At 39.4% G+C, this 24,634-nt stretch overlaps 2 protein-coding genes and 1 long non-coding RNA gene across 6 annotated transcripts in view; 2 read left to right on the top strand and 1 right to left on the bottom strand.

Annotated features, from left to right (window-relative positions):
- The window catches only part of top3b (DNA topoisomerase III beta), a 30,271-nt gene extending 29,801 nt beyond the window's left edge, over positions 1-470 (top strand). The window contains exon 18 of one of the 2 annotated variants that reach the window (XM_053419861.1): positions 14-470. In XM_053419861.1, the coding sequence (XP_053275836.1) occupies positions 14-286 (273 nt within the window). In that variant the 3' untranslated portion in view covers positions 287-470. The remainder of the gene's footprint in view (positions 1-13) is intronic. The other variant, XM_053419860.1, reaches the window with a different exon arrangement.
- An 873-nt stretch (positions 471-1,343) lies between these two features.
- Positions 1,344-13,821, top strand: ppm1f (protein phosphatase, Mg2+/Mn2+ dependent, 1F). Of its 3 annotated transcripts, none has more exons than XM_053419864.1 (8): positions 1,344-1,486; positions 2,967-3,200; positions 4,562-4,692; positions 5,726-5,928; positions 8,157-8,345; positions 9,342-9,485; positions 11,710-11,803; positions 12,878-13,821. In XM_053419864.1, the coding sequence occupies exons 2-8, from the start codon at positions 3,037-3,039 to the stop codon at positions 13,264-13,266; spliced, it is 1,314 nt and encodes a 437-aa protein (XP_053275839.1). In that variant the 5' UTR covers positions 1,344-1,486; positions 2,967-3,036; the 3' UTR covers positions 13,267-13,821. The 3 variants fall into 3 exon arrangements, with proteins under 3 accessions (XP_053275839.1, XP_053275840.1, XP_053275841.1); XM_053419865.1 differs by lacking the exon at positions 1,344-1,486 and adding an exon at positions 1,537-1,792; XM_053419866.1 differs by lacking the exon at positions 1,344-1,486 and adding an exon at positions 1,828-1,963.
- Positions 13,822-17,917: 4,096 nt separating this feature from the next.
- LOC128437687 (uncharacterized) lies at positions 17,918-23,302 on the bottom strand. Its single transcript, XR_008338253.1, has 3 exons — positions 18,489-23,302; positions 18,333-18,407; positions 17,918-18,199 (listed from the first exon to the last, which is right to left on the bottom strand). It is a non-coding gene; the product is annotated as an uncharacterized LOC128437687 (long non-coding RNA).
- Between the last annotated feature and the right edge of the window lie 1,332 nt (positions 23,303-24,634).

Below are 24,634 nucleotides of genomic sequence, written 5' to 3'. Positions count from 1 at the left end.
TTTCTTTCCTTAGGTTGCTCAGGAGAGCTGTGATGCCTGTGAGGCCTCTTTGGTTGCAGTTGACTTCAACAAGACTCGCACTCCACTTGCTGCCGGTGAGACCCAACACACAGGCTGCGTTTTCTGCGATCCAGTTTTCCAGGATCTGGTGGAGCTCAAACATGCCACCATGAGGTACCGGGGTGGTGGTGCGAGAAGAGGAGGACGAGGACGAGGCAGGGGACGCCGTGGCAATCCCAAAAAACCTAAGGACAAAATGGCTGCATTGGCTGCTTACTTTGTATGATGTCAATGTGTAGTGTGTCCTTTATTTGCTTGGCACAGTATGAAAGAGTACATGCCAGTAAGAAGAGCTCTTTTTTCACTGTTTCACATGTTTAATTACAATGAAGTAAACTATACATTAAAAAGTTTTCTGTTAATGTGTTTGTTCACCACTATAATTCAGTTCACCAATAAATTGATTAATTAAATAAAAAGGTAAGTAGTGTAGTGGATACAAAAAATCTGACTTTTAATTAATATTTCAAAATGTGGATATTGTATCCAGCATTGTGCTAAGAGGAGTACTAAATAAGGTATCAACACCCCATCAGGCAGAATGCTCTTTGTAGAACATTCCCTAAACAAAGATTTTGGGCGACACTAGTGGTGCAGAACTACTCATGACTTGGACAAAACCAGAGTATAAAGATATATGATGCTGTCGCATTTCCTCACTCTTTCTGAGGATTAAGGGCAGAGGAGGTCTCGCCTTGTTTAGCCCAGTGAGACTAATTGTGATTTGTGATTATGGGCTATACAAAAATGTGATTTGACCGACGCTGACCTGTGGGTCAGTCTTAATCGAGAGAGAAATAAAAAGAGAGAGAGGTTTGAAGTAAGTTGTCATAGAATTCATGTTGTTCTGAAACCAAATTTCTCCAAGCTGTTGAACAGGTAGTCTCAGTATTCTCTTTTGAATCTGTGGAGAGAAGGCACTGAGTGTCTTTATCAGGGGAGTAAAATGTTGAATAAATGCTGGATATAAAAGTGTTTTTAAGCATGTTGGACATTGGGATGGCATAGTAAGAAGGTTGCCCTCAAGCATACATGTCAGAACTTTAACCGTATTTAAGTAATCATAATTTAATAGAGATATTGGATTGCATCACATGTATTTTAAATTGTCATATTTTGCAGCAATCTTATACAGGCCTGACTAAATCCCCTCCCAAAAAACAATACAAAAAACTTTAAAGGTCTTAAGTGGTCATCAACAGCAGAAAGGTGCTTTGTGCAGACTTGTGCAATATGTGTAATCCATTGACCGTATAGGTGTAAAGAGTGTGGCACTTTAAATATAGAGGACGGAAGACGGAAGTATGATGACGTACAGGAGAGTGGACCAATGGGGTGTAGAGTCTGCTGCAGAGCGCTCCACATTGACTGAAGTCTAGGTTGTGATATTATCATTAGTGTTTTACCATCAGCTTCACCAGTGCAGGTTTGTATATGCGAGCGTGTGCGCGTGATCAGTTCATCTCATAGACTGTGGTCCATCTATTTGCGTGTGCGTGCGTGTGTGCGTGTGTATCTATGTGTGTGTGTTGTGGGCGGAACACCACACTACAGAAAGTGCTAACTCAGCTAGCCCCAGCTAAGATAAAGTAACCACCGCCAGCTCGTTGCTTAAATTATATATTTTTTAACAAACTCAACCAGTAACGACTATAGTTGAGTTGTTGATACACATTTATTACAGTTTAACTATTGGTGTTTCACCCGTCGTTAGAACTACGGAAGACCTTAGGTTCGTACCATGGTTACTTCCATATACACTTATTTACCACACGTCAAACTGCGACTTGTGTAGGAAAACAAAATGCTAATATGTGAAGTTACATTAAGTAGTTGCTAGCACGTATTCTCTAGTCAAGCTCCAGGTCACCATCTCCAGCTCCATTAACATGAGATTGTAGTGGTACGGTTCTTGAACTTTCTTTTTATCACATATTCGCTTTTATATCTCGTTGCATAGTTGGTTTAACTACAAGCACAGTTTGCAAAATCTTTCCAACGCATTTGTATTGTTTCTCAGAACTAAAACTGTTGCTCAACCCAGTAACTCACTAAATATCTTTGTGGGAGTGAGTGGGGCAACTCCCAGTCTGCAGTATCCGGCCGGATGCAGATGGAGTTGGGCCTGTAGTCGCACTGTGTTGAGCTGTTTGTGGGTAAAGTTTGTTACACAACCTGGTGCATGTCTCTGCTCAGTGTTACTAAACAACTTTACTTTTTACATTCACTGCTACATACTAGTATTGTGCTACTGACTATACTAGGGGAAAAAACTATTTCTAAAGATAAACCACAAAACACGCATCTAATTGAAATAGATTGATGATGAAATACAATTTCTGGTGGATGACGAAACAGAATCCCACCGTCAGTGCTGACTGGTCTCATGTCAGGCTAAATCAGTCTGTGAAAATAAAACATGCAGGTATCACAATTTAAGGCTTTTTAACCTGAAATGTTTTAGGTTATATGAGAAACTAATAAAGCCAATAAACATGTAATTAGGTCAAATATCTGAAGAATACTATGCAACATTTTGCAAATCAAAATATTGATTTCTGTAATAAAAGTTAAGATAATAATTCAAAGCAACTCGGTGGAGCATTTCAGGCGTAATCGTTTTACTGCCATTTGGACAGGTTTTAACTATATGATTATAAAAAATGACATGGTGTAGCCAGTTACATCAAAATACAAGGCAAAAATACACAAAAAATAAATACAAATGTGCAAGGTGCAGCGGCATTGAAAATATGACCAAAGGCAATGTTTTACAATGATGTATAATGATGTTATCATTGATTCATGCATGTATCTCACAAATGTGTGTGTGAATTGTATGCTACATCATTTTCTCATCACACACTGTCAGGGTGTAATTTAAAGCCTTTTTCTCTGCCGTACAGTTTCCACTTGTGAACATCGAGCCCTGATCCCCTGTTCATTCAAGCGCGTGCTGCAGACAAAGTCAGCGAGATGGAGGAAGAGGCCCAGTCTTTCTTGGGGAGGTTTGTGGACGAGTTCCCGGCTGCTCTGGAGGAAGACAGTCCGCTGCCTGTCATCCCTCTGAGTCGCAAAGTCTCTCTGGAGGAGCTGCATGGAGAGAGCCTGGAGCTGGGCCTGAGGCTGCTGACTGCCAGGTATGACTTGAAGCAGGAGCAGCACCTCAAGCGCCGGCTGTCGACCAAATAACTGACTGCTCTTGTTGCAGCCTTGGATTCTGATCCCTTGTTTGATTTATATAACTGGCCATATTTTATTACAAAGCCACGTCTATCTCCTTTGTGTGTGTGGGATAATACATTTTTGTTTTCCTAATTTTCCTTTTAATTCATTGACTGCATGTCAACAATTAGGTAGATATCTCATTAAAATATGCCTTAAGTAAGCTCAGTGTGAAAAAAGGAATGGTGGCATTGAAATGTACCTGAATTTAAATAATCATAAGATTAGCAGTCTCCCTTCCATGTAACCTGCATGGATGAAATTATGAATAGCCTGAAAAACACAATGTGAATGTAAACAGTAATTCTGCCATTGAAGTTTAACTTTTAAAATCCATAGATGCTGCAGCGATTGAGAGAAATTACATCCTTTTTTCTTCATGTCATTATTTTCCCGTTTCTGTGGAGCAAATGGAAACTACTGCAAGAAACATGTCTAAGTACAGTAATATATATATACACTATTATTTCATAATGACAAAAACCATCACTTTAACATTAAAGGGCTTTTGGATGTAGAGAAGACTGATGTGTTTATCAAAAACTCTTTAATAGTTTTCCATCCTTTCACAGCCCTTTACAGTCTAGTTTTTACATCACAGGCACAGTTGTGAGTTTAAAAAGAAGTTTGATTTCACACCATCGTATTTTCAGTATTATTATATTGTGTCAGTGTAGTGTGTGTGTGTACTTGCAAAGACATCTCTGTGCATAGATGTACAATCGTGTGTGTGTCTGCATTCTGCTCATTCCTGACAGATCTGTTCTTGCCCTGCTCATTCAGGCTGTGTTATTGACAGGGTGGAGTAATAGTTGCTGATACAGTGTAAAACTGCAACCAGGCTTAGCTGTTGTCTGGGTTCTAGGGCTACTGGGTGGTTTGGAATTTTGTTTTTTCAGGGTTGTGAATCTCTGGGCATCTTAAAATAAACAGAGGAGCTAACTTGACCATAAATGATGGCAAAACATAGTGGATAACTGTTTTTCTATTTTTTTTCTTTTCATATTGAAGATAATAGAGAAAACTGGTCTCATCCTTGCTTTTATTATTACCTCTGCCTTTGTGTGAAAGTTGTCTGAGATCATTAGTCCCCCTCTATTCATAGTCATATTCTTGCAATGGAGAGTCTTGACCTAGTGCTGCTTTTTCCATTTGTTTTTGTTTGTTCGTCTCTAAACTCATGTTGATGTGTCAGCTCTGGCTGTACAGTTGTGTACTTGGCTTTATATCTTGACAAAGGACACAATATGTGCTCTCCTGGTGTTTGTTATTTCAGGGGTGCTCCTGCAGTCCTCAGCGCCCTCCTGTGCCAGGCAGCGTTTTCTCAGCTGCTGCGGGAGGACCCTTCACGTTTCCACTGCCCAGAGGAAACCGAGGCTAACCAGGAAGAAGAACAGAAAGCAGTCTGTGAGTTTTATTTTATTACCCTCACCAAGGAAGTTTTCTTTTTGTCTGTGTTAGTTTGTTAGTCACTATGATTGCGCAAAAAGTACTCATTTGATTTCCCATTATTTTTGTGGAGGGACATGACTCAAGGAAACATTCTACATAAGGGGGGAATTTGATTTAAATGTTTTTTTTATATTTTAACACAAAGTTAGAGATCTCTTATGTATTAAGAGATCTGTAAAAAATGTAATTACTATGAAAATGTGGCAGGACAAATTAAGTCTAAATAATCAAGCTGCAAAAAGTCTAAATAATTAATGGAATACACAGCTTTGATATGTTCAGATGGTGCATTAGCCTTGGTGGAGGTATGCACTCTGTTCTGAGCTCTGTTCTAGTTGCTCATTTTGCTGCTGTTGAAGCTTAGTTTGTAGAATTTAGTGACATCTAGTGGTGAAGTTGCATGATACAGCTGAATGCTTTCCTAACTCAACCCTCCCCTTCCAAACATGAAGAGAACCATTTGCAGCCTTCAGTTGTCATAAAAACTCAAAAGACGTTTAGATTATCCAGTCTATCCAGTTTCAATTAAGAAGAAAACAGCTAAATAGTAGTAGAATTAGTTAATATTCAATTTCTGCCAATAGATCCCTTTCACCTAAATATAACACAATGAACTTTTAAATGATTGTGTCATAATTGGGTCCAGCTGGACAAGATAAGTGCAAAATTTATTATTTTTTGTAGAATTCTTTTAGTCCCCACTCACAAAATATATCAGCTCCTCAGCTGTTGAATTCTCCAATGTGTTCTTCAGCCAATGTCCTGCTTTTTCGGTCTGCTGAGAACAACTGCAGCATTAGTGAAAATCTCTATGTCCCATAGACAGTCTATGAGTCAGGATGTCTGCTATGAACAGCTGTTTTTTTTTCATTCTCTATCTTCTGTCATGTATTGTGCTGTATTTACCAACAGCAAAAAGTAAGAACCCAAAGTAAGAACCCAGAGACTGTTTTATGTCTTGTTTATGTCTGTTTTATCTAATCGTCAGTACTTCAGTCAGAGGCAGTCCAACGCCTCTTCCTGAATAAGGTGATTGATGTAGCTCTGGCATGGCATCAAAACTTCCCCAAGCCTTCCCCGTCTCCTTCCCAGTTCCATCCCTGCTCTGTTCATGCCATCAAGAACACGAGGAGAAAGATGGAGGACAAACATTTGGCCTTAGCTGAGTTCAACCAGCTCTTCGGAATCCAGGTACAAGACTTTGACTGCAACACCAAGCATTTCTTGTCACTGGATTTCTTTTTCTTCTTTCGCCTGTTATTTAGTGATTGAAAAACTTAAATAATACAGAAATAAAATGGCTTTATGATTGAACTTTACAATAGAGAGGATCTACCTGTACCTTATTTTTGCTGACTATCCCTTGCATTATATCTAAAAATGCTTCATATATTAAGGTGTCTAAGGTAAAAGGTTATGTAAGTCATTACATCTTGATAAAAGATAAATGTATTGAAATTGTCTTAAGTTAAAAAAAGATTTTTTCATCCAAATTTGTCTAAATATACACATACACATTGATCCAAAAGATTTCTACATGTAGAAACATGAACAAATATTTGTAAACATACAATTATTTGATCTATTTCAGTTTTTAGATTTAGTTTTCCCATCACTTATTCCACCTCACATGACATCATCCCGAGCATACAGCATGATGAGGCAGGTGACAGAGGTCTTGGCAAAAGGAAAGAATGTTCTACCTGTTTTGTGCAAACAACAGTCTTTGCTCACGGGATGTCCGTTTTCACAATAAACATATACAGTGCCTTGCATAAGTATTCACCCCCCTTGGACTTTTTCTCATTATGTACTGTTACTAACTGGAATTCAAATAGACTTAAATAAACTTTTTCCCGTTTGATCAACAAAACATGCATAGTACTTTGGAGGTGCAAAATAAATGTTATTGTGACACAAACAATAATGAGAACAAAAAAGTTGACATCTGTTGGGTGCATAAGTATTCACCCCCCTGTGTCAATACTTGGTAGAACCCCCATTCGCTGCAATTACAGCTGCAAGTCTTTTGGGGTATGTCTCTACCAGCTTTGCACATCTAGAGATGGAATGGTTTGTCCATTCTTCTTGGCAAAAAAGATGAAGCTCAGTCAGATTGGATGGAGACCGTCTGTGAACCGCAATCTTCAAGTCTTGCCATAGATTCTCTATTGGATTGAGGTCTGGGCTTTGACTGGGCCATTTTAAGACATTAACATTCTTTAATCCAAACCATTCCTTTGTAGCTCTGGCTGTATGTTTAGGGTCATTGTCCTGCTGGAAGATGAACCTCCGCCCCAGTCTCAAGTCTTTTGCAGACTGCATCAGATTTTCTTCAAGGATTTCCCTGTATTTGGCTCAATCCATCTTTCCCTCTATTCTGACCAGTTTCCCTGTACCTGCTGAAGAGAAGCATCCCCACAGCATGATGCTACCACCACCATGTTTCACTGTTGGGATGGTGTGCTCAGGGTGATGGGCAGTGTTGGGTTTTCGCCACACATAGCGTTTTGCATTGAGGCCAAAAAGTTCAATTTTGGTCTCATCTGACCAGGGCACCTTCTTCCACATGTTTGCTGTGTCTCCCACATGGCTTCTGGCAAACTCCAAACGGGATTTTTTATGGATCCCTTTCAACAATGGCTTTCTTCTTGCCACTCTTCCATAAAGGGCAGATTTGTGGAGTAGACGACTAATAGGTGTCCTGTGGACAGATTCTCCCACCTCAGCTGTGGATCTCTGCAACTCCTCCAGAGTAACCATGGGCCTCCTGGTTGCTTCTCTGATTCATTTTCTCCTTGTCCGACTCTTCAGTTTGGGTGGACGGCCTCCTCTTGGTAGGTTTGCGGTTGTGCCATATTCTTTCCATTTTCTTATGATGGATTTTATGGTGCTCAGAGAGATGTTCAAATCTCTGGATATTTTTTTATAACCTAACCCTGCTTCATATTTCTCCACAACTTTATCCCTGACCTGTTTGGTGAGCTCCTTGGTCTTCATGATGCTGTTTGTTCAGTAATGATCTCCAACAAACTCTGAATCCGTCACAGAACAGGTGTATTTATACTGAGATTAAATTGCAGACAGGTGGACCCTATTTACTAATTATGTGACTTGCAAATGTGACTTGTGAATGCAATTGGTCGCACCAGATCTTTGTTAGGGTTTCACAGTAAAGGGGGTGAATACATATGCACTCAACACTTTTCAAATTTTTATTTGTAAATAATTGTGAAATCCATGTAATATTTCCCCCCACTTCCAAATGATGCACTATTTTGTGTTGGTCCATTACATAAACTCCCGATGAAATAAATTTTAATCTGTGGTTATACCATGACAAAATGTAGAAAAGTCCAAAGGGGGTGAATACTTATGCAAGGCACTGTATCTCATTCTCTCTCCACACCATGGCCCAGGATGGAGTGGAGCGTGCCTACTACGCCGTTTTTGATGGACATGGAGGGGTAGACGCTGCCACCTACACAGCAACCCACCTCCATGTTGCCCTGAGTAAACAGGAAATGCTACCGAGCGACGCAGCCACTGCCTTTAAAACTGCCTTCAAACGCACAGATGACATGTTCAGAGACAAAGCCAAGAGAGAGGTACTGACGTAGCACTGATTACACCCTGAATACTCTGCTTTCAGCTTGTACTTACCCCTGACCTGACCTGAACACTAGTGTGAGTGTGCCACTGGAATAATCTCCTCTGCAGTACAAAATTAAAAGTTATTATGATATAGACACATTTTAATCGATAGTTCACTGAAAAATGTAATTCTGTCATTACCTACTCACCACTATGCCAATAGAGGGGTGTGTGAGGTGTTTGAGTCCTTAAAACACTTTGGAGTTTCAGGGGTAAAGTGTTTCAGCAAAGGCGACCTCTTCTTCAGACGTAATAAATCTGGAAAAAACACAACATGCCTTCATGCTGCTGGTGTGGCTGGACTTGTACCGGCTTGGTGGGACTGAGAGACGAGTGCGATTCCATGATGACATCAGAAGGGAGAGGAAGTACGATTAAGAGACGTTTCAATAACATATTTCTTATAATGGAATGAGTGAAAAAGTCCACGGAGTGGCTGTTTTCATACTTTGAGGGTCCCTACTGACCCCCTTCAAGTAAATACCGATAGTTAAAGCCCAGAAAATGTATTTTACACAATATGGGCCCTTTAACTGTTATGTGAACTCAAACACTTCACTGACCCCTCTGTATAGTGGTAAGTAGTTAATGAGGGAATTTTCCTTTGTTGGTGACTGTAACAAATTAGATAATTAAGGTACAATTTGAGTCACACATTTCAACTCTGTGTTGATCACGAATTAAAATTCTAAATAGAACCACAATATTTAAGGCTTTTGGATGAAATTATTTTTAATTTCCAATTACCTTTTACGATTCTAACGACCAATCATATTCCATTACGCAATTAGATTTTGTATGTGGATTGATCTTTGATAATTTCTAGTTTTTATGTCATATTTGCCTTAATTAACATTTCTTTTTTAAATTAAATTCTAATTCCAGCTGTTTTTCCCAGTGTGCATTGCTGCAGAGAACCCCAGGCTGATAAATATCCTGTGTGTTTTCAGCGTCTGCGGAGCGGCACTACAGGCGTGGTGGTGCTGATCCAAGGTCAAGAGCTGACTGTGGCCTGGCTAGGAGACTCTCAAGCAATGCTGGTCCGAAAGGGTGAAGCTGTTACACTCATGGAACCCCATAAACCAGAGAGAGAAGTAGGGATACATCTCTCTCTCACACCTACACACACAAGCACACACACACACTAACACACAAAAGACGTTTTCCGAAAGGCACTTCGGAGAATGTCTGCACGGGTCAGGGGTCGGATTTATAACCGTTGCGTACGCACAAAACGGGCCCTGAAACGTGCGTACGCCACTTCTCACGCCAAAGTTGGGATTTATAAAAACGAACTTGCCAGGAAAATTTGCGTATTTCTAAGCAAACTCTGACCCATGCGTACCAACGTTTTGGAGACGGGAAAGTGGCGATGCAGACATGAGGTGTTGAATTGAAGCAGATTATTGATCCACTTCATCATTTACATTAAAACCAACATCTTAGTTTTGCTCGTGCGACATATCTGCTCCACCCGAGCCTTTTAATTTAAAAATATATAAAAACAACTTACAGCAAATTACGTTCATATTCTATTTAACAGTGGAGTTACAGAGCCGAGTCATTAATAGTTTTAATAATATCTTCTATAATATCTTCAGTACGGTACTTCTTTTCACGGCAGTGAACGTGACCGTGCCACAGAGCGCACGGAGCACAGAGATCACTTAAGAAATTAAGACACTTTCCAAATAATATCCCAGAGTGGAGGCAAGGATCCACAGATGTGAGGGAGTCAGTCCGATGCTCTAAACAAATAAATACTGCCCTGACAGTGGTGCGGGGTTCTGCATGATGTGTGCATGTGAATGGAAGGGCGGGGAGGAGGCGAGGGTTCAGCGGTTTCTGATCACACACATTGTGTTATCCCCAGCAGCGGGTATCAGTGTATTTTCTTTATTACTGACATCATTGCTGTCCCATAAAATCGCTCTTCACCCTCACTAACGAACACCTCAATGTCAGTGTCAGAAAGTTTCACTTCCTCTTCACATCGCTTGATGCCGTGCCTCCGACAGGACTCAAGGTGGAAACCCATTGGTCAGCGGCATCATTAAATGTTCGTGCCGTGCTTTGCATTGACCAATCATGGTTGACGGTGGGCATGTGGAGGGCGGATTTGGAGGCAGATCCACCTACGAATGTTTCCAAGTGGACTGTGAACATAGCGTTCAGGTGTGCGTACACACGGTTTTATAAATCGGAATTAGCCATTTCCGGCTTTTGTGCGTACGCACACTTTTAGTAAGAATCCTACGCACTCTTTTATAAATCCGACCCCCGGACCTTCTCCGTGGGTTTGCTTTCATACGTGAACAATGCAGCAGGTCCACAACAACTAAGATATATTTGGAGTGTTCAGGTAAAGGGTGGTGAAGCAGGCAGAGGCAGGAAGTTCCGTATTAATCAGTTGCGAAGAACAAGTGTTGTTGTTTACAGCACATTGACACCGGTGTTGGCCCATATCTGGAATCACCTTTTCTTTCCAAGTTAACCTCATTCTGTTTTCTACGTAAATGGATCCTTTCTTTCATCCTTAAATATTTATATTGTTTTTGTTTGTTTTTGTCAGTATCCTTGAAATGCCACAAACATGGCCATTCACTCGTGGCTGAATCTGTATCTGCTGTACTCTCACAATGACTCATTTAGACATTATAACATTCTACTTGGAGGCTGGAAGGAGGAACTCTGGAATAACTCTGACTCCGTGATTTATGTTCTCTTATACAGACCCTCCGGTTGATTTCAGGAGATTATCTGGAATTTGTGGGTGTGTGTGACCTCACAGTAAAGCATTTGAATCCATTTTTTAATATGTTTGAAACAACCATTATCATAACAGACAAGTTGGTTATCAGATTCAGCACATTAACAGCCAAAGAGAAGCCATAATAAAGGTACTTTCAGACCTGCGCTGAACTCCGGAGATCCTCTGCATCTCTGGAGGTGGTGATCATCACTGGATTCACCGCGAAAGAGCGGGAGGGATGATGATGCTTCTAATACGCGACAGATGCAAAAATACGAAAATCAACAAAAAGAAAGCTTATATCTCTCGTTGAAAACACAGTTGTCGATGTGCCCAAAGCAAAACCATGTGATCTCTGCAGCAGATTATGACTTAATAATTATTTGATTAATCCCCCCAAAAAATCATAAATTAATTACAAATGAAAATATGAATCTTTTGAAGCCTTAGTTGACAAACTTGGGACAGGTCAATATTAAATAATCACTGATGCCTGTTCCAATAACTTCCAACCCATGAAAAGGTGATCCGATGGTAAACTGTCTTTTATTTTCCCCGCTGTCCAGGATGAGAAACAAAGAATTGAGGATCTTGGCGGCTGTGTCACCTTCATGGGATGCTGGCGTGTTAATGGCACCTATGCCGTTTCGAGAGCAATCGGTAAGTCAGTCACAACCAGCAGGATCTTATAATTAGTGCTGATACAAAGAGGGTCTCCACCCTTGTTTTTCTCAGCCTTACTGCACGTTGTCTCTTGTGTATTAGCGGGGCATTTGGTATTTAGTTTATTTGTTCACAACATTAGTCTAACTAACAGTACCGACCATATGTATTCGGACAAAAGTACACATTTTATGTTCCTCTGGCTCAATGCTTCAGCACATTCAGTTTGACAAAAGATAATGGATACAAATTGCCAGGTCTCAGCTTTAATTTGATTAGGTTTACATCGTTATAGAAAGAACTGCATAAGAGTAGCCCTTTTGTGTCCGAGCTCATTGACATTTACCAGTAACCAACGACAGCCCCCCGAAGACACACACGCTGATAGTGAGTGCCCTCTGCTGGACAAACTACTGCAGATAGTCTGCTTCTAGAATGTTTTGAATTTGAATGGGTCCTTACAGGACGAAAACAAACTTTTCAAACCCATGTTCGATATAGTATTATATCCAGGAAACCATATATTAGGATTGTATTAAGTCTACAACACCTGTGATCAGTTTTTTGCAGTGAAGCAGAGAATATCCTCACTTATGGCTGCACTGTACTGAAGGTTAAGGGGCAAGGTATTCATTTGGTTGCAATATTCATCGGTCTGTATCCTGTTTTGTACATCTTTTCTAAATAAAATAAAAAAGACTTGTTAATAAGATGATTTGTGGAGGATAACGGTCTATTTCTCTTTTTAAAGACTCTGGTTTAGATTATTGTTTTACACAGCTGAACACTAAACATGGTTGTGACTAAAAATTGTATTGGCATGAGACAATACTTTAAAAGGTTACTACTACTGTTATCAGCTATAGAGCTGCAGTTTAGCAAATTAATTTGACAATTAATCTAAAAAGTCCATAGTTTATTGCCCAATAAAAAACTATAACCATAACTGACATGTTCAACAATTACCTGTGATTTGATAAAGAGACCCTCAGGTCTGGACTCTATCCGCCTGATGATTTCCTTCTGTACTTAGCTGCAGCTACTAACCACACATTCATACCTTTCCTCCAGGTGACTTTGACCAGAAGCCTTATGTGTCTGGAGATGCCGACTCCTCAACGGTCCAGCTGTTCGGTGATGAGGACTACGTGTTACTGGCGTGTGATGGCTTCTTTGATACAGTCAAACCTTCAGCTGTCCCAGATCTGGTCTTGGATGCACTGCAGCAACTTGGTGACCCTGAAGGAGGAGACACTCAGCAGAAACAGTCTGAGGAGATTATTGGACAGAGAGTCGCTCAACATTTGGTAAGTCATGCTAAGGCAGCTGGCTCAAGTGATAATATAACGGTGATGGTGGTGTTCCTGCGTCCACCAAAGCAGTTGCTGTCTCAAGACCCTGCTACAGGAACTGCACAAGCTACTGCGGACTCCACTTCCCAAGATGCTCGACAGCAGTGAAGGAGGGAATCTGCTGTCCAGACACCACGTTGCTAAGCTACTGCCTGAATCAGTATATCTCAGCCTTTTTTCACTCCCCGGATCCTGACAGACAGGATGTCGTCACACTATGTTACTACTTTGCAAAATAGCAGATTCAAGTGTTACTAAACCAGACCACATGGTCACAACGGTCTGATGGATGGAAGGCTACAGGAACCTGTACAGCTACCTGTAATGGAACAGCACGTACTGAGATCCCAAACATGTTCTCACAATAGAGATGTGCATTTTTTATCTCATCAATAACCAATGCTCATGAGTAACCATTAACTGACAAGAAACAATTTTTACAAGGATACATTTTTACATGTGCAAACAACAGCCTTAACAATAAAATAGACCAATAATTCTACAGTTTTTCCCAATGAGTAAGCTACCTAGACTCCATCAAAAGCATCAGGATCAAGGCCGGTGCATGCTTCTGCAACTGCGTCTGCGGCTTTTCACGCAGCTGTGTCGAAGGACTCGTTCTAATTTATGCTTCTCTAACGTGTGCGCGTATGCAACGCAATTCGCCTTAAGGCTGGCGCATGCTTCTGCGTTTTCACGGGCCCGCAAGCGCAAGAGCCCTTCCGGGCCCCTTACGTGCTTATGTATCTCTTCTTACGTGCTTACGTGCGTCGCCCAATTTTTCTAACTATACAACAAAGTGCCGTGAGCCTCACGGAGCCCGCAAGGCTTGTGATTGGTCTGCCTACTACATCCCGTCCGGAGTCGTTTCCGGTTTCATGTCCCATAATACCGGCAGAAACAACGGAAGATTTAGAAGAATGAATATGGACCAAATAGAAGAGCACTTGGCAGAAGAGATCCGGTAGTATGATCGCTTGTATCGTCACTGACTGGCGGATTTGTCCGCCAGAAAAAGGCTATGAGGAGCCACAGTAGCTATGTAAATAAACAATCGATGAAGAAGAAAGAAGGCGTCTCTAAGGTCGTCTTCGACAAAAAACATTACTCCGCCTAGTGTTCTGGCGGGGAATTGCTGTATAAGACGCGCAGCGCTTGGGGAAGGTTGGGGAAGCATGAATGACAAAGAGTCCTGCGACACAGCTGCGTGAAACGCCGCCGACGCAGTTGCAGAAGCATGGGTCGGCCTTTAGAGACGCCTTTTTCTGTGTGTGGCAGTCGTCGTCGACTGTTTATTTACATCGCCATGGCGGCTCCTCAGAGCCTTTTTCTGGCGGACAAATCCGCCAGTCAGTGACGGGTTATACAAGTGGTCATACTTTCGATCTCTTCTGCCAAACGCTCCTCGATTTGGTCCATATTCGTTCTTCTAAATCTTCCGTGGTTTCTGCCGGTATCATGGGGCATGATACCAGAAATGCGTCTCCGGAAAGGATGTAGTTAGCAGACCAATCACAGCCTTGCGGGCTGCTTGAGGCTTGCGGGGCGTTGCCGTATAGGGGCCGTATGGGCGACGCACGCAAGCACGTAAGAAGGGGTAGGTAAGCACGTAAGGGGCCCGGAAGGGCTCTTGCGCTTGCGGGCTTCTGAAAACGCAGAAGCATGCGCCGGCCTTTAGTGTGTCGGTAGACCTTTAAACATCCATTAAGTTTATACCATCCTTGGATGTCAGGCCAACCTAATATTGGTTCTAAATGCTGCTTTGTTGATTATGAAAGTAAACTGCTGCATATACAGTTTGCAATTAGAATAATCAACCCCCATAAACAAGGGCTTTATATCTTTGTGGGACTTTAGCTGTTTAGTTTTATAAGAGATACAATTAATATACATATTGCAATTATTGAGTCTTTGTTTCTGTTATGGCACTTTTGCCTCTGATGAAAAACTGTACTTTAGCAGATGTGTGATTATGACATGAAAGGCCAAGATGATTTCAATTTTTAAGCTGAACACTGAAATGTGAAATTTAACCACTAGAGAATACTTAATACTGTGTCTGCATTGAAAGATTTTAATGTGAAAACCGTTTATCTGACTGTGTGGTTTGAATTGAGCTCTTTTTAAATTACATTATTTTTAACTTAAAGGTTTTTTTCAGCTTCACAAATTCACATAGAAGTTCCAGTTTCCCAAGTTTTCAGTCACTCATCTAAACTTTTGTAAGAGACAAAAGTCAAATTTCACCACAGTGGCACATTTAACTTCCATTTTTTTTCAGAAGTTTATGAAGTAATGTATCCTTTCTATAAGATAGGTAGCCAGAAACCGATTTGTATTATTCGCAGCTAATTAAGCTAATTATAGCTACATTAGTCCATCGGAAATGATATCGATCTTCTTCCACAAATGTCTGTCTGTATGTGAAACACATATTTTTCTAAAAATACATTTTTATCAACTTCACAGTTAGTTTGTGTATTGTAGATTGTCTGAGGAATTGCAGTGCTGAGTGTGTACGATTTTAACACATGATACATTCAATATTAATAAAATGTGTATAAAAAGGCGACGATTCGCTCTGTATCAGTCAGTGGGGCAGTGTGCCTTCGGTCTTAGGACTGAATTGAATCATCATCTTCATCTTTAGATAATTTACAGCAGTAATGAAGCAATTTTAGTTTCATTTAATGAAAATCATGAACTATATTGCACATGAATCAGGTCGGATGAACACAACGTTTGAAAAAATACGTCCGGCACACAAACAATCAAAAAGTGACAGTAGGTCTGTTTGAGGAGGACTCTCTAATAACGAGGAGTATGTGTGAAGTAGATACTGGAGCACAGGCCAAACCAACAGCTCATTCCACAGGCAGTTTTAAATAAAGGCATTGCACTAGTTGTGCAAAAATACTATGTCTAAGGCTAATGGCTGAGCGTCTTCATGAACTACAGGTCTATGTATGTAGCATTGTTCTTTAGCAAAAGCTTTTTTACACAAGCGTTTGGGACCAGCCTCACATAGCAGGACATTCTACACACACGAGCTACTTCTTCAGATACCAAACCAGGTACAATGATTTCGATAATTTCTGTATGATGAAGGGTTTCAGCAAGTTCAATTCAAATCACACATGTGGATGGTTTTTAACTAAGGTAATGAGCTCAGTGGTATTTTAATCACATTTAGTGATTCACCACAAAAGTGTATTTCCTTGTAAGATTCAAGTCATTCCAGCAGTTCCTTGCTCCAGTATTCTCTGTGGCAGATTTCCAATACTCTTATTGTCTGTTACCTTTATTTGAACTGTTATTATTTTTTGTCAAACTTAAGTTCTCATCTACCACATCTACTGTACAGGGTGTTTTCTAAAACTCAGTATTACATGCAGTGTTTGGAAATGACCAGGTGTCCAATAACGATGTATAAAAGTCTGCAGTGGGAAGTGATTTCTCACAAGTAACCTTAACTGTGCTGCAGTGGATTACTTCCACATTCATTTTAATCTCTAACGCCAAACAGTATGATGATCAAGAATATTACACTGTGCACCTTGCAGAAAATGACTTGGATTAAGTCAGTTAACAGACTAATGAAAAGGTGTTGATGAGATGTTTTCAATCTCCAACCTGCTGGTTCTGTGCTTTATATAGGAAAAAGATAATACAGGGATAACTGACTATCTGCTTAAGCTTGTGTGTTGCTTCTTTAACTGGATCACAAACTCTGACAGTATTTCTAACGCATAAAATGTTTCCTTTCTTTCTTTTATACATTTTTAACAGATCTTCATATTTTATTGTGAACATTAAGATATCAGCTGTAATGATTTTGGGATGTATTGATACTGTTTTGCTCACAAGATGGTTAACTTTTTTATATAACGACTGAATAAAAAGCTATGAGTTTAATATATTTTGAGGATGTGTATGCTGCTTATTTAAAGAAAGGTTATGGGTATAATTTATGTAAACTTAGAGCATATAAAGGAATGTTACGCTGTAAAAATATCAGATTGACATCTGGTAATGAGTTATTTAAGTAGAGGACTAGATGATGTCTGGTCCACTTGGTGAGAGTCATTTAGTTTGAGAAAAACATTAGAAGATTTGAAAGATTACTTTCAGAATGACATCTGGTAAAAAAATACAACTTTGAAAAACATTAATACCATGACTCAAACACAGTGAGTTTCCTGAAATAAAGCAAACAACTAGGTTTAATTCTAACAAAATGTTTTATGAGAAAAGAAAAGACCCCAGATGAAAGCTATGTGCAAAGTACTGACGATCCTCCAGGGATCACTACAATGAGCTCTAGCCAAGTGGCAACCCACCATGACATCACCCGATTTGGCACCATCTTTGTTTTTGAAACCAAAAGTAGCCATATTAGAGTCTGACTAAGAGCTTGAGGACACTCCACCCACTACCACCTAAATATCTCATGGAGAAATGGGTTTATGGTCCCTCGGTGCAGGAGAACACGATGACCGGCCTGCACAACAATAAACAAACCCCTAGGGATGGTCAGGAATGCTGAGTGGGAGCAAATCCCTGCAGCCAGTTTGTCCAAATACTTTTGGCCATATGTAGTGTTGACCATATATACCTCACATATGATTACAGCTGGTTTTATCTCAACTACTGACTTTTACATTGCTGTAATTTCATTGTAATATATTGACTGGTGAAGATAATCACAGACTCAGTTTGTGTTATGGTTGGCGTAATGAAAAAACATCAAGTACAGGTAGACCATTCAGTGTTTTTTATTATTGTAAATATATGTACAGATTATTTACTTCATATATACAGGTGAAGACAAGTTGAGAACATGAACTGGTGATTGGCCACTGAGAACATTTGAACACTTATAGTGATAACATGACAAAGGTAAGCTTCTATTACAACAACAGGGTTTCTGTGCCGTTACATGGTCGTTGGAGCAGAGTCTGTGGGGAGGAGTCTTGTTGAGCTCCATGCATTTGTTTGACTGGAGGTCGTCGTCATGATCGCAGCTCTCTTGTTCTCATGCCTGAATCAACAAAAGAAACTGTTAGTTAAAAAGCAATTGGAATGTGAAGCAGCCACAGTGTTGTGGGAGATGCCTGTCCTGCCCCAACACTGTGTCATGTTGTCAGATGTTTGTACAGTCGAGCTGGACTTACTTATTTTTGTTTTTGAGAAGACATTTTCCGAATCTTGACTGTGGATTCACGCATTTCTCCTGCTTTCCTATGTTTCTGTGAGAGAAGAACTAGTTGTGTTAAAGAGAACCCAATGAATGGCACATAAATGTGAAATCATTCAGCTCATCTACTCACATAATAATCTCGATTTGTTGGCAGAAGATGTTTGGGTGGTGTATGACTGGCTCTTACTTGATCTGCCGGATGAACCTATCGTTGACCTGGCCGATATAACCGTTTAAGCACTTGCATTTTCTGGATCTACTGTCTGGTAGTCCTGTGGGAAGAGGAGACAGGCATTTAAGGTTAAAGGTCAGCTCACTCAGACTGTACGGAAGCCTGGTTACAAAAATACATGGCATTGTGCAAGTTAGATATAGCTACTGCTATTCCCTCTCTTTCATGATTTTTTGTTTACAGATCTAAGGACATATATTTTCTTGTTTGCATAATGATATAATTGGCAAAGTATCAAAAACAGATTTTAAATTTTTCTGTGACTGAAATAAAATGTTCTGATTTCAGGAGTTTGAACAACAATACTGCAGAGTCAAGTATTAATTCTATGAGAGTTAATCAACACCAGTGACCCTATGAACATTACACACATTGACATTGTCGGAATAGCATAGGACGTTTCTGTCTTTTATATACTGAGGGGAAACACTCTGCTTCTGCTATGCAACACTTACCTAGCATCATCACTTTCATTTTCTCTGCCCCTTCCCATTTCTTCTAGTAATACTGTTTCCGAGAATCAGAGAGAGCTTTTCTCTGGAATAAGTTTGGTTCAGAGAACCACTGTAGTTTGCATTATCCCCTGCACATAAAGCTATTCTGTTGTGGGGGTTGGCCAGTCACATTGAATATGTATTTGTAAAATGAAAAAAATATTTATTTTTCCTCATTATTTTCAATGATGGATAAAAATGTAAAAACAAGCAAGCAAGTCAACAAACAAACAGGGGCGAAAACCTAACTGCCTTGGCGGAGGTGGAAGTCAGCATTGCCTGATTGGGGTATATAACACATGCAGGCTTTACATCACTCCTCTTTATATTTTCTGGTTTGGTTGCAAAAAGACGTACATACTGCTGTTTTTAATGTATATTCCTCTCTTTGAGATTAGAAAAATAATCCAAGTCTAGCTCATCTAGTTGCATAGGTCAAAAGTTACCTACAACCCAGGTTGGAATTAGTGAGGGACATGCAGGTAAAATAAACCCACGTCCTCAAGATGAAATCATTAAGACCAAATGAGGCTCAAAGGCTTTTATTTTAGTGTTTTGAACTAAATGCTAAATGCTTGAGTTGGGTTGAGAAGGCCATAGTATAGCTGAACCTTCTTGTAGTGTCCCACCATTATTGATGTTTCTAGGTTACCATTTTATTTCAGTTCGGCCTCCATGATCTGCAGCTCCTGAAAGGAGAGACAGCTGTTATGTCAACTAAAGACACAGGTTGCAGGAAAAAGTATTAGCTTTTAGCTGGCATTGGTTTTTAGAGACCCAGTGCACTGCCTCTGCCCTTTCATGTGGCAAATGGTCTTAGACAGTGGCATCAGTGCAGGGCACCAATACCACAAAACTGCTCTGTTCCCAGTTTTTCACAAACATTGTACAGACACATTTTTTCAGAGTGAAGCAGCCACCTTGTGATGGAAATCTGAAAACACAAGAGGCTGGAGCACAAATTTATCTACGTGTATTTTTTATAGGGGGTTTCTGCAGAACGGATCATACATAGAGAGTCACAGAGATCTCAGAGTGAAGATGGAGAACAGTCAAATGCAAGGATCTTATATCGGAGAACTAAGGCTGTGTGTCTTAGCCAGTTCAGACTGGTTCTGTAGGCACAGTTTGAGAAAGGAATCAAAAAACAGAAATCGGATTTACTTATGTTTCCTTAGGAGATAGAGCAGACATAAATTCGGTTCTCTGGTCAGTAAATAACTAATAAAATAGTTCATAAAGGTTTCAGGTCATAAGAGTATTTAGACATGTTATATAGGTTTCAGGTCACAAACAGTTCAGTTCATAAAAGTATCAATCAGGTATGCAAAAACGTACTTTTCAACAAAAAAATGGGTTTCACCCACACTTAGTTATTTTTCCACTACAGTTGTTAACCTCAATAAATATAGCTTTACACTCTCAGCGGATGTCTCTTTTTGAACAGCACCTAGGAGTTACTGCAGTCAGAATAGTGTAAGAAGTACACTTTGCTACCACACATGTTCAGCATATTCAAGCAAATCCTCCAAGTCTTATTTTAGATAGATACTGTAAATGTAATGGCTAAAAATCAATGTGTACAATCCCTGAAACAGATTCATTAGAGCAGGGGTTCTCAAAGTTTTTGAGGCCAGAGAACATTTTTCCCAAGACCTCCTCATAATCCCAACGCTGACTTTGCAAGTGCCTACTGCCATTTGTACTCAGATGTTAGGAATAATTTGTATTTTAAAACTTTTCAACCTAAATTCTTCAGACCTGTTTCATTGTGCCCAACATAAACACATTTCAATTTGAATAATATTAATACCACTTACGTACTTTTAAACACAGGATAATTTTATTCAAATAGCCTTTGGACTGATGATTCATGCTAATTACCGTTGTAAGTCACAATCATATCAGAGTTATAGCACTTTGTAGTTTTGCTCTATTTTTGAAGAAATTGTACTTTCTTGATTCTTGTTGTTCTGGGTTTGCACCCTCGGGTAGGGGAGAGCGGGGTAATGTAGGCGAACTTAAATTATATATCAGTAAAATGTACACATTTCTCATTAATTCAGGATGTTTCTAGCAGTGGAAATGATCAGAATGTCTTCAGGACAAAGGGCGGTGAAAATATGCTTGTTTTTAAAAAGTGGTCTTGTGTCTCACTTTACCCCAGCTTAGGGGTAAAGTGAGACAGACCAGAGAAAACAAGGGGGTAAATTGATCCACTCACTTTTTCCACTTTAAAACTACCATAACAACACATGTTGTAATAGGTCAATTAAGCGCATTTATGATTATTATGATTCATGTGATCTCTTGCACACCCTAGCTTACCTGCACATTGTTTCTCTGTCCAATTGGCAGGGACAGGGATATTGTTTTTCTCTGTGTATTCAAATGCCAGTTCACGGCACTTAACTGGAGCAAGGCCATGGAACTGGTCAGCTAGTTGTTTCAAGTGTTTGGCAAGCTCCTCCTCCATCTCATCTGTGAATATTCTCTTAACCTCAGCTACTGCACCCCAGGCTACTGTCTTCCCCTTTCTCTTTTTTCTTTATGAATCTTTTGAGGGTTGTCTTTTCAATATTTCTATCCCTTCCAGCTTTTCTTAAGGACGTCTTTCCTTGCATGACCTCAGCGGCTTTACTCTCCATCTCTGTAAGGGGTGTTTGGCCCAAGGTTGTCGGCCCTGGTGTAGTTTATTTGCATGATGGCTTTTCTACAATGTTTATGGCATTAAAAATAAAACATATGTAATGTAATATTACACTAAAATATGTTTAAGACTAAACTTAACTTGTGCTACATGTCTCGCTTTACCCCACAGCATTTGTCCCACTTTACCCCTCAGCCAACATTTGAGAAAAAACAACATCTCTTAGCTAATCTTCAGCTAGAATCAATCACATAGTTTTATATGTTGGAAGTTCATCAACATGTATGATATAAGTTTTTCTACCTGAATCAATTTGTTTTGACACAACAGTTGATGCAAGAAAATGTACTTTTAGATGCAAATGAGTTGGAAAACTTTACAAATATTCGTAACCAGAAAGCCGATGGTTAATATTAAGTTTCTAAAGAAGGAAACACGATTTGTGCTGGAATATGGAACAGAAGTTGATGAAGTACAAAAGAAAAACTCATATTTTAACATATTTAATTTTTAATTTGACCTCAAATTGTTATGCGATATTATAACTATTATAATTATTATTGTTTTTATTTTTATGTGATAAATCTTGTCAATTATTATTTCAGCATTTATTTTGATTATAAATATATATAATAAAAGTACCAATATTCTTATTGAAAACTAAATTGAATGAGAAATGAGGTTGATGGATGGTTTTGGGGTCAAAATGAATGTTTGTTTAATTATTAATAAAAATGGTATTTAAAGAGCAAAAATAGCAACTTATCAACCAGTTATAAAGTGAACATATTTAAAATAATCAGCCCTTACTTATGATATGTAAGGTTAATATAAAATCAGTGAAAGGGCGATTTCATAGATTTCATAATTGTACCTGATATATGCATTGTTCAAACAAAATTATAATTTAATTGTTTAATTATGATTTTTTCATTTTCTTTATTTAAAATTCCTCTTTCTGCTCAGTGCAGTTGTTTTCACAAATCTTTAAGCATTTTTCAGTCAGTGTGATTTATCTCTTTCCTTTGTGCATCCTTGAGGAGCCCAGAACTCAATTTTGTTAATTTCAGAAATGTTGCTGTAATATTTATTTTAGATTAGAGTTAACATGAATGATTGGCTGTCAAATATATTATATCAAATATATACTCACCATTATTTCTCACCTCCAACCTTCCTGATCGCCTTTTTCCCTCTGTCACTGATACGTATCTGCTTTTAAAAGCTGCCATTACAGCAGGATATTAATATGTGACAGTCAACTGTACAGTGCTTAAACACACACATACACCCATACACACCCATGCATCAACGCAAATACTAACAACATGCATAGATTAGCATTAAACTTATTCCTCACATCTTCAGTTTCCATTTTCCTTCATGTATTTTGTGTTGTACTCTTGTACATCCACAGACATGACACATAATATATATTACAGAGTAAATAGCAGAATTAGACCACAGGAACAGTCATGGCTTTCACTTGAATACCTGCTCCACTGAGTGTTGATCCATCTCATGACATTGCTTGACATTGACTGATTATTTATTTCCAGTAGAGCTGATGAGATTCAGTATGAATAAAGCTAAATGTGTTTGTTTTCAATGTCAGTATGTTGGATTTAAATGCAGACTGTTCATTATATCTCTTTCAAGTTGTTTAACTTGGCACTAGGGCACCTAAAACGATTCCTTCCTTCACCCGCTATCATCATCTGTTGAAAGTGGACTAACCTGCTAACTACTGCACTCCCTGCACATAGATCTATGATGCCTTATGCCTTGTGCTGTTTTGAGTTGCAGAAGGATGCGGGTTTAGTGTGGATACAGCACTTGTTTTAACTGATTATGGTTACTGTTGGCTAACAACACAGTGACTGACAGTAAACACCACTCTGGCTCCATTTGAATGATTCAATTGTATTTAGCTTTATTATTTTCTGCTGAGCAGCCTTCACTGTAGGAAAGTTTAGTGTAGCTACTGGATGATGTAACGGACTATCTCTCTGACTGGAGGGAGGTTAGGAAGAAGATCATCTCATTTCAGTAAAGACCATCCTTTAGTGGCAGCAGTCCTTCTGTTTCATCAATCAACTCTAAGCTATCAACATGTACACAAATGTGCAGAATAACCATTCTCCTGTAATGTTGTGTTATAAAACATGTTAAGAATAACTGCAGATGTTTGTCACAAAAAGTTCATTTGTAGAAGGAGGCAAAAGAAAATGCTCCTCATGTATATTTTATCAGCTATTTCTTTATTTGTTTCTATCTGATTTGCTCTCTTTCATTGTGAAGCACTCTGTGACTATTGTCTGTGGAGGGTGCTTTATATAATGGACATTGGTAGTTTGCAATGCAAACATTGTGAGCCACTATGGGGCGGCCGTGGCTGAGGGGTAGAGTGCTAGTCCTCCAACCTGAAGGTCGGCAGTTCGATCACCAGTCTGACCCAACTGCATGCCGATGTGTCCTTGGGTAAGATGCTGAACCCCGAATGCACATTATGAATATGTGAATGTAAAACTGTACTGCAAAGTGCTTTGAGTGGTCAAAAAGACTAGAAAAACGCTATATAAATACAATACCATTTATCAAATCATTTTTTTGTCTGACAATAATTTAACAAATTTATTTATTTTTTGGGCATAGATTAAGACCCAGTTTATTTGATTGTGGAGACTGAAAAAATATATAATTTGTAAACTTTGAACAGAGAACAACTTACAGACACCTCAATGTTATCTTTGGCTAGTAGCATTGAGTGATGCAGGATTGATTTAAATCTTTGGCATGGCTACTCTCCAACAGCACAAGCATTTTATGGGCATCTCCCAGAGTTCCTTGCAGGATGTTACCCACAGTTTGTTGGACAACTAGAACACCATACCAAAAAT

Source organism: Pleuronectes platessa, chromosome 4 (genome assembly GCF_947347685.1).
Source record: "Pleuronectes platessa chromosome 4, fPlePla1.1, whole genome shotgun sequence".
Lineage (NCBI taxonomy): Eukaryota > Metazoa > Chordata > Actinopteri > Pleuronectiformes > Pleuronectidae > Pleuronectes > Pleuronectes platessa.
This window is presented reverse-complemented; position numbering and strand designations above follow the sequence as displayed.